The 15,316-nt window shown below is 46.7% G+C and overlaps 1 protein-coding gene across 1 annotated transcript; it reads right to left on the bottom strand.

Annotated features, from left to right (window-relative positions):
• Positions 1-22: 22 nt before the first annotated feature.
• Positions 23-7,627, bottom strand: UTS2 (urotensin 2). The gene is made up of 4 exons (XM_006914390.3): positions 7,222-7,627; positions 5,110-5,220; positions 1,901-1,943; positions 23-1,397 (listed from the first exon to the last, which is right to left on the bottom strand). Exons 1-4 carry the CDS (start codon positions 7,322-7,324, stop codon positions 1,280-1,282), a joined length of 375 nt encoding a protein of 124 aa, XP_006914452.1. The 5' UTR covers positions 7,325-7,627; the 3' UTR covers positions 23-1,279.
• Between the last annotated feature and the right edge of the window lie 7,689 nt (positions 7,628-15,316).

Genomic DNA, 15,316 nt, shown 5'->3' with positions numbered 1-15,316 from the left:
ATGAGGTGGCTTGGTGAGGACTCCCAGCGGGCGCTGTGGGGCCGGGCCCGGGGCCTGGTGTCTGACCTGAGCCCCACATGGGAGGGTGACAGCCGAACGTCACTGAAATGTGGAGGGATCTTAGTGTTATGCGCCCCGGATTCCACCTGCTACTCCCCGGCCTTGTAAACCCACAGTAGTCGCTACCCAGGGCAGTTTCATTTCGGCCGTGGGCGATGCCCTGGTGTTCCTGCAGCGCTCACGTGTCTTCTCCTGCAGGTGACCTCGGTGAGTTCAGCGAGGCCAGCGAAGGCTCTGTGGGACCCGCGCTCCTGAAGACATCCGGTGCGTGTTGACAGGATGGCTGTCTCGTGTGGCAGGTGGGCGTGGCCCAACCCTTCCGTCCGTCTCTCCCGGACTGGGTGCTTCGGCAGCAGGGTGGCAGGGACGCTCAGGGCCGTCGTTGGAAGCTGGCTGTCCCCGAGGCGGGTTCTTGGAGCGGACAGTGTGTGCGCTGTGCCCATCCGAGCAGGCTACCCTGGCATAGACGTGCGAAGGCTGCCAGGGAACGTGCACACATGTAGGTGCTCGTTAAACGTTAACCCGGCTTTTCTTCCGTTTTGCAATTAAATCCCAGCTCAGCTTTCTACTCTGCAAGAAGCAGGCTACGAAGGCGAAGGCGCTTCTCCAGCTCGAGCGAGCCGTGACCCGCGAGCGCACAGGTGCGAGACGGAGCAGGTCTCGGCGTGCAGAGGTGCAGGTTGCCGAGCGTCCAGCCCCATGGCCCGCTTGGGGACAGGGGCTCTGGGCATGGGGCTTGGGGACGGGCTCTGCGCGCCACCAGACCCGAGAGTGCAGACAGCTCCCAGCCCTCACCCTTCGGCAGCCTTCACTTAGAGTGCTTTCCAAACTGAGATACTGATTTTTTTAAAGTAAAAACTTAATGTCATTTTTGAGGGTCGAGAGGATATCGTAGCTAAGATAATACAGTTAATGAAATGGTTTAACAAAATTTTATGACTTTTACTGAGCATTTACTTTGTTTATTAGCTTTACTTTTAATTTTTCAGAATTTTTTAAGGATAAATTGATGGAAAGAAGAATTATAGATTTTTAGGGTGTGTTTATAAGTAAAATAGCCACTCATGATATTTGCGAAACATAGATTTATTTTCCAAACAATAATGAACAGAGTATAATTCGTCTAGTTTCTCTTCTATACTGTTTTCAGATCAAGCATTTTTATTCTTAATTTTCTAAGATGGTGGTTTTGAGTTGATCCATAGATGTTCGTTGTACTTTAGACACAGTATTTCCAGAAGCATTCAGAGGGAGAGCTGCGTTTCTTATGTTTCCTCATTCTGGCCAGAATACGACTCAGTAAAATGTCGGGATCTTGTCCAGAGAAAGCCTGAAACAGAAACAATTCAAACAAGAAAACAGGTTATCGGTGAATCCAGAGTCCTGCGCGAAGACCTTTTCTCCGTTCTGTGGGATGAGGGTGTGACGGGAGGCTTGTCAAACGTGCACACCGTCACCTGCGGCCTCGTTAAGCTGCAGGTTTTGATTAGGTGCTGAGGGTGGAGTCTAGACTCAGCATTTGTCACGGGCTTACAGGGGACACCAGTGCTGCTGGTGCACAGACCACACGAGAAGTGGCGAGTGAGACAGCACGGTGGATGACAGACGCGAGCGGGGGCCTCATGCAGTTTCAATAATAATTGCTCCCAAACGGGTACTGGGTAAGTTGTTCTCATATGAATCAAAATTTGGAAAAATTAATACTCTGAAATAATACTGGCCAGTGATTTTAAGGTGTGATTTCTCCCAAGAACGCTTGTCTAGTTCATGAATTTAGGGTCCTCTAACGTCAGGACATTAACCTTTTTTAACCTAGTTCTCGTAAATTTAGTCACTTACCTTTCTCATACTTCCTCTTGTGTTAAAAACATTCATGCTGGGATCTGGAAAACAGCATTTTGAAACTTTTCATCATCAGAGCTATCGTTTCTATTTTATGCTTTTTAAAAACACACAGAATAGAATATTACTGAATCAAGTCTGGTTTCTGGCCTTCCTGTTTTCACACCGTAGGCAGCAAGGCAGGCGCCTCGTTCGTCCTCACCTGCGGGATTCACAGAGGCCCCTGCGTTTTCCTCCACGAGGCAGAATTCAGTAGTTTATCACTGATATTTTATAACATGAACTTTCTATTAAACGGTGTCTATGAAAGGCTCTGTTTTTTTCCCGAACGTCCTGAGCATTCATATCAGTGCCTAGAGGAAGTAACGGAGGAAATACAGGCATGCCCTGTTTTGTGGCACTTTGCTTTATTGCATTTCACAGATACGGTGTTTTTTACTAATTGAGAGTTTGTGGCGACCCTCATCGAGCAAGTCCGTGGGCACCATTTTTCCAACAGCATTTGCTCACTTCGTGTCTCTGTGTCACATTTTGGTGATTCTCACGGTATTTCAAACTTTTTCATTGTTACGGTGATCTGTGATCAGCGATCTTTGACGTGACCATTGTAATTGTTTTGGGGCTCCAGGAACCACTCCCATATGAGACGGCGAATGTAATTGATAAATGTGTGTTCCATCGACTGTTCCACCGACCAGCCGGTCCCTTGTCGCTTTCCCTCTTCTCGAACCTCCCTATTCCCTGAGGTACGACCATATCGAAATTAGTCCAATTACTAACCCTACAGTGGCCTCTAAGAGTTCAAGTGCAAGGAAAAGTCATATGTCTCCTACTTTAAATCAAAAGCTAGAAATGATTAAGCTTGGTTAGGAAGGCATTTTGAAAGATGAGATAGGCCGAAAGCTAGGCCTCTTGTGCCGGTTAGCCAAGTCGTGAGTGCAAAGGGAACGTTCCTGAAGGAAATTACAAGTGCTACTCCAGTGAACACACGAGTGATAAGAAGGTGAAACATCCTCGCTGCTGATGTACCAGGAGAAAGTTTTAGTGGTCTGGACAGAAGACCAAACCAGCCACACATTCCCTTAAGCCAAAGGCCAGAGCAAGGCCCTGACTCTACGGTCCCGTGAAGGCTGAGAGAGGTGAGGAAGCTGCAGAAGGAGAGTTGGAAGCGAGCAGAGGTCTCGGTTCATGAGGTCTAAGGGAGAAAGCCGTCTCCAAAACATAAAGTGCAAGGTGAAGCAGTAAGTGCTAGTATAGAAGCTACAGCAAGTTACCCAGAACAGAAGATTGAGCTACAATCGTTAATGAAGGTGGCTGCACTTAACGACAGATTTCAGTGTAGACACAGCAGCCTTATGATGGAGGAAGATGCCACCTAGGACTTTTCATAGCTGAGAGGAAAAGTCAACACCCGGCTCCAAAGCGTCAAAGGCCAGGCTGGCTCTTGTTAGGGGCCAACGTAGCTGGTGACTTTAAGCTAAAGCCAGCGCTCATTTCCATTCCGGAACCCCAGGCCCCTAAGAGCTATGCTCTGCTCTACTCAGGCTCCACACTGGGACAACAAAGCCTGCATGACAGCACATCTGTTTACAGCATGGTTTACTGAGTATGTTAAGCCCACGGTGAGACCTACTGCTCAGAAAAACAGATTCCTTTCAAAATATCACTGTTTATCGACAAGATGGCTGGTCACACAAGAGCTCTGACGAGATGGACACGAGATGAATGCTCTCACGCCTGCCAACACAGCACCCATTCTGCAGCCCACTGGTGAAGGAATAACTTGGACTTTCAAGTCTGAGTATATAAGAAATACACTTTGTAAGAAAGGCTGTAGCTGCCACAGATAATGATGGACCTGGGCAAAGCTGATGGAAAACTTTCTGGAAGGGATTCACCGTTCCAGATGCCTTTAAAAACATCTGTGATTCCTGGGATGAGGTCAGATACCAACATTAACAGGAGTTTGGAGGAAGTCGAGTCTAGTCCTCGTGGAGGACTGAGGGATTCGAGACCACAGTCGGGCATGGAACTGCGGATGTGGGGGAAACGGCACGAAAACTAGAAGCGGAAGCGGAGCCTGGAGAGGTGGCTGAGCTGCCGGCTCGGGGGGAGCTGTAGCAGGTGAGGAGCCGCTGCCGATGCACGAGCACAGCGGTTTCTTGGGACGGAATCTACGCCTGGCGAAGACGATGTGAATATTGTCGAAATGATGGCAAAAGATTTAGAATATGATATAAACTTAGCTGATAAATCAGCATCAGGGTTTGAGAGGATTGACTCCTACTTTCCAAAAATTCCTATTGTGGGTAAAAAGCTGTCAAACAGCACGTCATGCAGCAGAGAAATTATTCGTGAAAGGAAGAATCCACTGATGAGGTGCGTGTCTCGGTCATCTTATTTTTAAAAATTGCCACCGCCCCCCGAACCTTCAGCAACCACCACCCTGGCCAGACCCTCCGCCAGGAAAAAAGGTTATGACTCTGAAGCCTCAGGTGATGGTTAGCGATTTTTAGCAATAAAACATTTTTTTAGTTAAGGTATGTACATTGTTTTTCGACAATGCTATTGCACACTTAAGAAAATATGCATCATGTAAATGTAACTTTTACATGCACTGGGAAACCAAAAAAATTTATTGCATAACTTCCTTTATTGTGTTATTTGTTTTATTGAGGGGCTCTGGGACCAAATCCCCAGTATCTCCCAGTCTGCCCATTGTAAAGCTGCCATTTTATCAATCGCTTTGTGTGTGGCTGTGCTGACCACTTTTCTTGCGTTTTCTCTTTGACTCTTTACCATAAACCTATGAGGTGGGTGTTTTTCTCTTTCCCGTTTTCCAATTAAGAAACTGAGGTACAGAAAGATTAAGTGATTTGCTTAAGATTTTAGTAAGTGAGAAACCAGCATTTAAAATTGACCTTACTACAAACTGGGATAAAACCCTCCTTCCCCGCCCCACCCCCCAAAAAAAAGTCCATACAGAGAAAGGATGCTTGCAAGGAGTTGCTGAGAGGAAAAAAAAAAAAAAAAGATATTGCAGAGAGAGTCTTTATGCCAGGGAGGGAGAGTGGAGGGTAATTAATTCACTTCTCTGACAGCTCAGCTTTGTGTTCCCAAATCGGGCTTCACCTCCTCTGATCAATGAAAATACACATTTCAGTAGCAATCAAATCAGACAGCCTCTCACCACGAGGCCCCCATTACCTGCTTCGCTGAGACCATTGCCTCTCACTGCGCCCAGCAGCCCCGGCAGCCTCTGCAGAAGGGACACGCTCTCCAGTTCGCCCGAGGCTGACCTTGAATCCTCATCGGGGGCTGCATGGAGTGGTGGTAGATGTTAGTGACTGTTCGCCCTTCAATGAGTTACTTCTGTTCTCTGGCAGGTACCAAGGACAAGGAGATAATACTAGAAAAACTTCAGATGCCAGGTCTGTGACTGTGGTATTTTAGCAGAGAAGCGGAAATGCTCCAGTCCAGTTCTCAAGCCAGAAAATCAAGAGGAGGGGGTCAAACTCTGACTCCTTACTGCCTGCGCGACCTGCCACGCTCGGCTGCCGTGAGTGAGAGGGCGGAGCTGAGCCGGGGCCAGTGCTAGGTGTTTGCACGTAAAAGTGATTCTTCCTCATTTCTGTCTACTGCTGCCCATTGCCTTTTGGTTTTAGATATTTGGGTAATAAAATGGGAGAGGAAAAATAAAAGAGTGGTTTTCTAAAAGATAAGATTATGGTCTTCCTATGAAGCAAATGAGGTGGCATCACCTCTTTCTGGCCTTCAAGATTTAGATACAATTATTAGAAAAGAGTAATCTTTAGTCTTTAAAGAACCTGATGGTGACATTTCCAATGTGAAACGTCAGCTGAAGGCATGTAGAGCATATGGCACGTGTGTGCAAGGTGTGTAGAAAATGCAGGTAAGGCACGGGGAAGGTGCGCGTCTGCTGCAGGGAATATGTGTGGAGGGTGTGGGAAGGCACGTGTAAGACACAAAAGGTGCGTGGAAGATGCGGGAAGGTGTGTGTACGGTGCGCTACGCAGAGACTTGGTGCCGGGACCACCCTCGGCCAGGTACCGCGTGACACCAGCGTGCCTCAGGCTTAAAACACTTAGCTGCAGCCTTGATTGGCAGACGGTGACCGAACCATTATAAAGGCATCTGAGCACATTCACATGTTTCTGAAGAACGTCAATGATGTTTTGGCCACATGTAAGTATTTAGGTTGTGAAAGATCATGTCTGGGGACAAGCGAGAACAAAATCCGGGCCAAAACTCGAAGGAAAGCTGCCACCTGTTTAGAATTCGAGTGAGACGCTACTCAATTCATCTTAAGTTTTTAAAAATCATAATGATATGCAAATTTTTGAAGACAGTAATATCTGAATATTTATTCTTGATTTGATCTTGTGCTTTTCTCTGGTCTTTTTTAAATAGCAGAGATTCGATAAAGTTAATGCCTATTTTTAACCATCAAGTGACTGCCATTTATGAGTTCAATGGCCCTAGAAGTTGCCTGGCAGTGCACGAGTGACTCAGGGCTTGACAGTTATCAGAAAACTGCTGGGAGAGTAACACATAAAGTCAGTGGCTTAGGAGAGTTTTTTTCTCTATTTAAAGAACAATGCCTAAAAGCACCCCAAGTTAAAGGCAGGATAAAACCCAGTTAAAATGTTTGGGGAACCTACTACCTAAGCACCAACCTTTTTCTATTTCTTAACTGAGAGGTAATAGCAAAATAAGTATCTGCTTGACTGATGCATTCTTTTTAAATTCAACTTAGACTTGACTTGAATGAAACAAGAGGAAAAGAGAAATGAACTTGGAAACCTGTGATGTCCCCAGCTCCACCTGGTCACTTTTTTATTTTTTCGTAAACATTTTTTGTCTCATACATGTCAGATGATTACTTTTTAACTTAAAAGAATAGAGGACAAAATTAAAATATTTTTACCCTACAATCCAAACAACCAAATTCTACATTCGATCGGTTCATTTAAAATAAAAACTGAAAGTAACGAAGTCTTAAACTTAGTGCAAATTTAAAATTGGAGGTGAAAAAAGGGCTGACCAAAACCAACAGTTTGAATAATAGACGTGACAGGAAATAAACAATGCTACCACCCTTTACCCCCAGCGATTTAAAAGGAAAAAACTGTCCAGTACTGAATCTGAGGTGTGCTATGGAGTCCTCGAGTATTCTCATAGCTGAGACCATTCATTGAAGCCTCCTTTAAGCAAGAATTCCCATTCTTGTTTCTAACATTGCATTTTAGACTCTTGCTTGAAGACTCTCTCAAGAATAACAGGGAAGAAAATTCTTACCTGAGAGCTGCAAGGGCTGCTCCCTGGAGTCAAGGACAGGGAGAGAGAAGAGAGGGCTCAAACATCCTATGAGAAGCAGGCAGCAGGAAGCCAGCTTGTACATGACTGGCAAGAGACAGAAGTCCTCCTCCTCGGCTTCTCTTGTCCAGAACTTGCAATTTGCTCTTTCTCATTCTGTGATCAGCGACTATATATATTATCCTATGATCTCATACCACCCCCTCTAAAATAAAAAAAAAAATCAAATGTATTGGCTATAGAGGCTAAAAGGCAATCACTTTGCATTGATGTAATTTTTCAAGGTAACGACTCATAGACAATAAATTTACTGTCTCGTTGCCTCGTGTACAAAGTAGGTATTATATAATGAACAGCTAAGTTTATAAATCTGGCAAAAGAAGTGACTTGGAGCAATAAATCATGAGTTAAAGAAAGGGTCGGACATGAAGTGGCCAAGGCGGAGACGTGGATTTATGAGCCCTAGCAGAAGTGACCCAGAGCGTGACACTAAACATGTCGGTCTCTCTTTTAATCTTCCATGAGTGAATAGAAGAATCATTATGTTGTGTTCGGGGCTGCCATGCTCAAAGAACGATGGTGTGCGAATTAAAACTTAAAAACGTTTATTTCAAAATGGTGAAAGTGCATTAAAACGCACAGCAACCCTTCAGGCTCAAGGCGAGTTCCATACATACACTTGGCCTCATGAAAAACGACACGTTCCTGAGTCTTCAGAAAAGGAAAATGACTTTCCTGAAAGTTGGGTGTTATTCATCAAGGAGAAATGAACAGCAAGCCTGAAAGCCTTAGCAATGAGTATTTCCGGAATTTCGCTCCCAGTGTGCCCGGCCGGGTGCGGGCCTGGCTGTGGCCGTAGCCTCCTCCCGAATGTCCTCCAGGCTGCCTTCTGCATCGCCAGCCTCATGTCAACACAGCACCCGGATGCTCAGCGCAGAAGGCAGATCGTATCAGTTCTTCGCTCCGAACCCTGAGTTGACCTGAACATAAAAATTAAAACTACAGAATTACTATTAAAAAAAAAGACCAGCCACTACTCTGAGAAATATTCATAAAACATATGCCTGATGAAAAACTTCTCCAGAATTAAAAAAAAAAAAAAAAAATTCAATAAGCCAATGACCCAATTAAAAAAAATAAGCAAGAACTTTGACCAGGTGCTTCACAAAAGAAGGCATGCGAGGAGCTGGTAAGGACATGAAAAAATGCTCCACGTCATTTAGAGAAATGCAAAGTAAGATCACAGCGAGCTGCTACTGCGCCCGCCATGCCAGGCTTCAAAGAACACCGACGATGCCACGTGCGGACGGAGGTGCCAGGCGCCCGGACCCGAGAGTGGGCAGGAACGTTGCACCGTCTAACTTCCCTGGAAAAGTTTGAAGCCTTCTCATAAAGATAAGCGCACTAAACTGCGCAGCCCAGAATCCGTCTTGTAGGTATATACCCATGAAATGCAAACATACATTCAACAAACACTTGTTCACAAATGTTCATAACAAGCCTCTGGGAAGGGGGCCCAAATGAAGGAGGGTCCCATGGAGGATCGAGAGAGGGTGGCCGAGGGACAGCAGGCCCGTGAGTCTCACAGGCTGGGCACTTGTCCAGCACGTGCCCTGGGGTGGGCAGCACAGCGTCGTGGTCCCTGGACAGGGCTGTGTCAGGGCAGCTACTTATGAGGGAGAGGCCTGCGGCCCCAGCAGACATCCCAAATGGAGTACACAACAGCAAGAGCCGAAATATGCTTGTACCCAGTAAGCCTGCTTTCAGAAATGTCCCCTGGGGAAATAATACAAAGCATCTCTTGGAGGCACCAACATCTGCAGCCTTATCTACAGTGGCAAAGACATCATCAGAGGCTGGCAACTCAAACACAAAGAGGAATCAAGAGGTGATCGTGAAAATGAGAGGCAGGCTTGGCGGGTGACAGTGGTGGGGCTGCAGCAAAGTGGAGAGCGCACGAGGTCTCTGTGGGAAGACTGCAGCTCCTCGTCGCCAAGCGAGGATGTTAGAAATCTGAACTTTAAGGGTCGCCCATGATTTCACAACTAATTCAAAGTAAAAAAAAGCAACAACTACAACACAGTACTGTGTATATCAAACAAGACACATCCACAAACCACGATTCAACCTACGGGCACCCCATTTTGGCTTAAATCAGTGTGTAAGTTGGTAGATTATAGAGCTTATCAGCATGTAATTTTAGTAATCACGAAAATGCTAACTAAAAGAAGGTGGCTATGTGAACAAGAACTGGTATGTAATACCACAAATCCAGAATGTGTTAGGGTAAAGGGATTTTTTCCCTTGTCTTAAAATGCTATTTTGCGTATATATATATACAGACTTCTGTCCTCTGGAAGAGGCTGTCTGCCAAGCTTTGTCATTCGCTGGTGACTCAGGGGTACTTCTGACAGTTATTAGTGATGATTTTACAGCATGGCCTAATTAAGTTACTACTAAAGGCTTAAGCTTTAGAAAGAAAATTAGTTTCCTTCCTTCAACAGACTGTCAATGACAATGTCACCTTGTCCCAGAAATGTACCGAGTGTGTCGTCAGCCGACCCTCACGGTCCTTGTGTTAAATGGCTTTGCGTTTACATCAGAGCGACCACCTTCCCCAGGAGCTGGGACCTCTTTAATCAGCTGCACGTTACCTTTAAACCGGTAGGTACTTTCCGTGCCTGTGATGGGGAAGCAAACAGTTAACAGGACGAACCGGGTGACTCGTGCTCGTGGAGCACCAGCGTCCATTGGATGAGTGTCTAAGTCACAACCTCCTCTTAGTCTGTTTTGACATTGATCTAAGTTCACCCTCTCTGCTGCCATCCTTACCCTTTTATCATGTGGACGTAACTTTTACATTTACTGTTCGTACTGGCCGTCCTGGGTTGTAAGGCTCCAAGAGGAGGAATTGATAGAAAGCGACTCTGCCACGAGCTTAAAGTCTGTCCGGTACTTTCTTAGTGATGAAAAATCTCCCAGTTCGGAATGATCTATCAGGAACGCGCAACCCCGCGACCGTTGCGATGCTTATGCCATTTTTTGAGGCAGACCTGGGTCCACGGAAGTTCAGAATTTGGCGCAGTTCACATTCAGTCGACAATGAGGCTGTTATGGGGTCCACTTTTATTTCTGTGAATGTAAAAATTATAACTTATGGGGCTCTCAGATACACGGTTAACTTACGTTAATTAAAATTTTAATTTACCCTAATCTATATTATAGGTTTAGTTTATATTAATTTATATATCATAACCATTTTGTGTAAATGGCTCCCTTGTCAATAGCACTCCATCAATAAACCCTGTCTGAGCAACACCCAGGAGGTCAGCATGGCTCAAGCGGAGTGACCAGGGGGGAGGGCCGTGGGGGTTGAGGACAGAAAGATGGTAGAGGGACAGATCTAGGTCATGTTTTAATTTTAATTTTTTAATTTTTTTCAGTTATAGTTGACATACATTATATTAGTTTCAGGTGTACGACGCAGTGGTTAGACATTTATATAACTTAAGAAGTGATCTCCCCAATAAATCCAGTAGCCAGCTGACACCATACATAGTTATTACAATACTACTGACTATATTCCCCATGCTGTACTCTACATCCCCGTGACGATTTTGTAACTACCAATTTGTACCTCTTAATCCCCTCCCCCTTCACCCACGCCCCAACCTGACAGCCATCAAAATGCCATCAAAATGAGCTTGTTTCTGTTGTTTGTTTATCTTGTCCTCTAGACTCCACATATGGCATTTGTCTTTCTCCGTCTGATTCCACTCGGCACAACACCCTCTAGGTCCATCCATGTCGTTGCCGATGACGTGATTTCATTCTTTTTTATGGCTGAGTAATATTCCATTGTGTGTGTGTGTGTGTAATCCGTTCACCCATTGATGGACACCCAGGATGCCTCCATTTCTTGGCTACTGTAAATAACGCTGCAGTGAACATATGGATGCACATGTCCCTTTGAAGTAGTGTTTGGTTGCTTCAGATAAATACCTGGAAATGGGATTGCTGGGTTCTTCTTTGTCTCTTGCTATAGCCTTTGTTGAAAAGTCTGTTTTGTCTGATGTAAGTGTTGCCACCCCAGCTTTTTTGTTTGTTTCCATTTCATGAGCCATCTTTTTTCAGCCCTTAACTTTCAGTCTGTGTGTGTCTTTCAATCTGAAGTGAGTCTTTCGTAGGCAGCATATGTAAGGGTCTTGTTTTCTTATCCATTCAGCCACCCTGTCTTTTGATCGGAGCATTTAAGCCATTTACATTTAAAGTAACTGTTACTAGATATATAGTTATTGCCATTTTATTATTCATATTTTCTTTTTTTTCTTTTTTCTTCTTCTTCTTAAAAAAGTCCCTCTGACATTTCCTATAATATTGGCTCGGTGGTCATGAACTCCTTTAGCTTTTTCTTGTCTGGAAAGCTCTTTTTCTGTCCTTCAGTTCTAAATGATAGATTTGCTGGGTAGGTTCATCTTGGCTAGGCCCTCACTTTTCATCACTTTGAATATTTCTTGCCAATCCCTTCTGGCCTGCAAATTTCTGTTGAGAAATCAGCTGACAGTCTTATGGGAGCTCCGTTACAAGTAACTAACTGCTTTTCTCCTGCTGTTTTTAAGATCCTCTCTTTGACTTTAACCTTTAGAATTTCAATTCTGATGTGTCTTGTTGTGGGCCTCTTTGGGTTCATCTTGCTTGAGACTCTCTGCTTCCTGGGCTTGTATGTCTATTTCCTTCACTAGATTTAGGGAAGTTTTCAGTCAATGTTTCTTGAAATAGGTTTTCAATTTCTTGCTCGCTCTCTTCTCCTTCTGGTGTCCCTATGACGCAAATGTTGGTGTGTTTGATGTTGTCCCAGAGGCCCCTTAAAACATCCTCATGTTTTTGGGATTCTCTTGCTGCCACTCTGTTGGGTGTTTTCTGCTGCCTTATCTTCTAAATCACTGATTCGATCCTCCACTTCATCTAATCGACTGGTAATTCCTCCTGAGGGATTCTTCATTTCTGATTGGTTCTTATTTATGTTTTCTATCTCCACTTTTATGTTTTCTGTCTCTTTGTTAAGGTTCTCACTGAGTTCTTCTCCTCCTCCCCTAAGTTCATTGAGCATCCTTATCACCGTGTTTTGAACCCTGCATCTGGCAGATGGCTCGTCTCCATGTGTCTAGTGCTTTTTCTGGAGCTTTGCTCTGTTCTTCCATTTGAGACATGTTTCTTTGTCTTCCTGTTTTAGCTGCCTACTACTGTTCGTTTCCATGTATTAGGTAGGGCTCCTAAGTCTCCCAGTCTTAGGAGAGTGGCCTTATGTAGTAGGTATGCTGTAGGTACCAGTTGCAAGTCTCCCCTGGTCACTTGAGCCACTCCAGCTGTGTCCTTTGTATGGATATGTGTGCCCTCCTGATGTAGTTAAGCCTTGTTGCTGTTTGCCCGTCAGTGGGAGGGACTGACCCTTGAGTTGATTGGTTGCGATAACTGGCCACGCCCAGTGGAGGAGCTGTTGTGCAGAGGCTGACCCTACAGAGCGGGATGTGCTTCATCAGGGCTCCGGTGCCTGCCCTGTCTGCCCTTTAGGTGTGTCATTCTCATAGGTGACCCCATGTGATGCTCCAGCTCAGTCCAGAGCTGGCCACTGGGCATGCAGGAGGGGCCCTGCCACAGGCCAAGTTCAGCTTCAGCCTGTGCCCTGCTTGGGGCCACCTGGCATGAGCCACCAAGCAATCCACAGATGGCCACTGCCCACGCTGGACGTAAACTGAGGCCGGCTGCACTAGTACGAGACTTGGGGCTTCTCAGCAAGAGGTACGGGGCATGCTGAGGCCAGATGCTGCTTGTTTGGGTCTTGTGAATCTTTGAGAGATTTTAGGGAAGTCTGCAGCATGAGCCAAGAGAGGCTGTTTGTATGGAAAAGCCACTGGAAGCGGCTGGGGTGGGCCTGCAAGTTGGGAGAGGTGGGGTCTCAGGGAATCACCTGGGTGGAGCAACCGGCATCAACCAGGTGGATGGAGGTCAGATATGGTGCTCACCTGGGTCTGCAAGCCGGGCGGGGGAGGGCTCAGTGAAAGAACAATGCCCTCTCTCAGCACTCCTGTCCGGGAGAAAGTCGCCCCTCCAGCCCTCGCTCTGAAGCCAGACAATTCAGTTCCTCTTGTGTGTCCCTGGCACCTTTAGAGCAGCTGCCTCAGCGCTGGAGCTCAGAGCAAGTGAGTCGTCAGTGGTAAGTTCATGTGCGGGCTCCTTAAGAGAAAAGTCTGTGACTCCAGCTGCCCTCCATCTCATTCAGCTGTAGTCTCTGCTGGTTTTCACGGCCAGAGGTTGTGGGGACTTCTCTTCCTGGCACTAGCATTAGGAACCCCTCTGGGTTGGGGAGCCTGGTATGGGGCCAGGGCCCCTCGCTCCCCCCGGGGGACCTCTGCAGCTAACACTTTCCTCTTGATTCTCAGCCGCCACATGTGTGTGCGGGACCAGCCCTTTCTGTCTCCACCCCTCCTACCAGTCTTGAGGTGGCCTCTTCTGTGTGTCCCTAGTTGTAGGACTTCTGTTTAGCTGGACTTCAGGTGACTCCTAATGATGACTATTCTGTAGTTTAGTCGTAATTTTGATGTGGTGTGAGAGGAAGTGAGCACGCATTTACCTACTCCGCCATCTTGACCCCTAGTCCAGATCTAGGTCTTTGATGGCTGTTTTAAGGACTTTCAGTTTTAAAGTGAGTAGGCTGGGAAGTCCATTTCGAGCAATGGTATGGCACAATGTGAATGATGTTTTAAAGGTTCACTCTGGCTATTGTGTGAGGAGGAGATGGTGAGGAGGACATGGCGAAAGCAGGGAGACAGCCCTCTGGAGGCTGGTACTGGGGTGGTGAGAATGGCCAGATTCTGCATCAATTTTGAAGGAAGAGCTGCCAGAATTTTCTGGTGAATTGAGTGTGAGAGAAAAACTTACATCAAAGACGACCCCAAAGTTATTGCCCTGAGAACCTGGAAGGGTGGTGTCACTTGTAACAAAAACGTAGGTGGCTATGGACAGAGCAGGTTTTCGGGGGATTGTCAAGAGTGGTTTGGACATTGTTGGGTTGGGGTGCCTGTCAGACACCGGGGGAGAGGTCAGGAAAGAGCTGGATCCATGCAGGATCCACGAGGAAGACCTGGACTGCAGATCAAGTCTGGGGTCGTCAGATGGCAGCTAAAGACATGAGCCCACATGAATCACCAAGGAAGTGAGAATGGAGAGAAGAGAGAATGGTGAGGGTACAAGAGACCCATGAGGCAGACGTGGAGGAGCCAGCAAAAGGACCACAGAGGGGCCAGCGAGGGCAGAGACCAAGGGAGAGACCAGACGAAGACAGTGTTTCTAGAAGGAGTGAGGGACCGACCCGGATGAGGAGTGACCTGTGGGGTCCAGCTGGCAGCACAGTTTTGGTGGATTAGAGGGTTGAAAGGCTGGTTGAAGTGGGTCCAAGAAAGAACAGAAAAATGAAATAGAGGCAACAAATGGACAACTCATGTAAGAAGCCTCGATGAGAAGGCGAGGAGGGAAACGGGGGTGGCAGCGAGGTGAGGATCCCGCGTCGAGAGAGGTGGTTAAATAACAGGTGTCTCGCAGATGGTCTTCTTGGCTGTGTGCCTTCTGCAGGTGGCACGCTCACAGTGACCTGTGACAGAGCCACATGCCTGGCACCTGACCCCTGCCCGTCGTGTCTCAGCTGGCTGCTGGGAAGCCCCCCTTCCCAGGGCCAAAAGCAGAAGCAAGCCAGCCCACAGACATGGCTGTGCCAGCTTCGGGGCAGGTTTCTGAGTGTAAAGAACATGCAACACCAATATCTGTGTTCACATTTCTTCTCGGTGGTGGCAATCAGGTTTTGGACCTTAGGATTCCCCGGGGTGCCGATGGCCAGAATATTGGTTCTTGATGAAAGATCGCTTCATTCTGAGTAAAGACCTCACAGTGGCCTGCCAGGCCCTACCTCATCCCCACGGTCCCCCGCCCTGACCCCTCCCCTCCAGGCATGCTCCCATTCCTGTCCCCGACAGCTACGTGGCTGACTCATTCACCTCCTCTAAGTCTCTGCTCGTGAGGCCTA

Source organism: Pteropus alecto, unplaced genomic scaffold (assembly GCF_000325575.1).
Source record: "Pteropus alecto unplaced genomic scaffold, ASM32557v1 scaffold125, whole genome shotgun sequence".
NCBI classification, from domain to species: Eukaryota; Metazoa; Chordata; class Mammalia; order Chiroptera; family Pteropodidae; genus Pteropus; species Pteropus alecto.
Note: the sequence above shows the minus strand (reverse complement) of the source record. Positions and strands in the feature narration are given on the sequence as shown.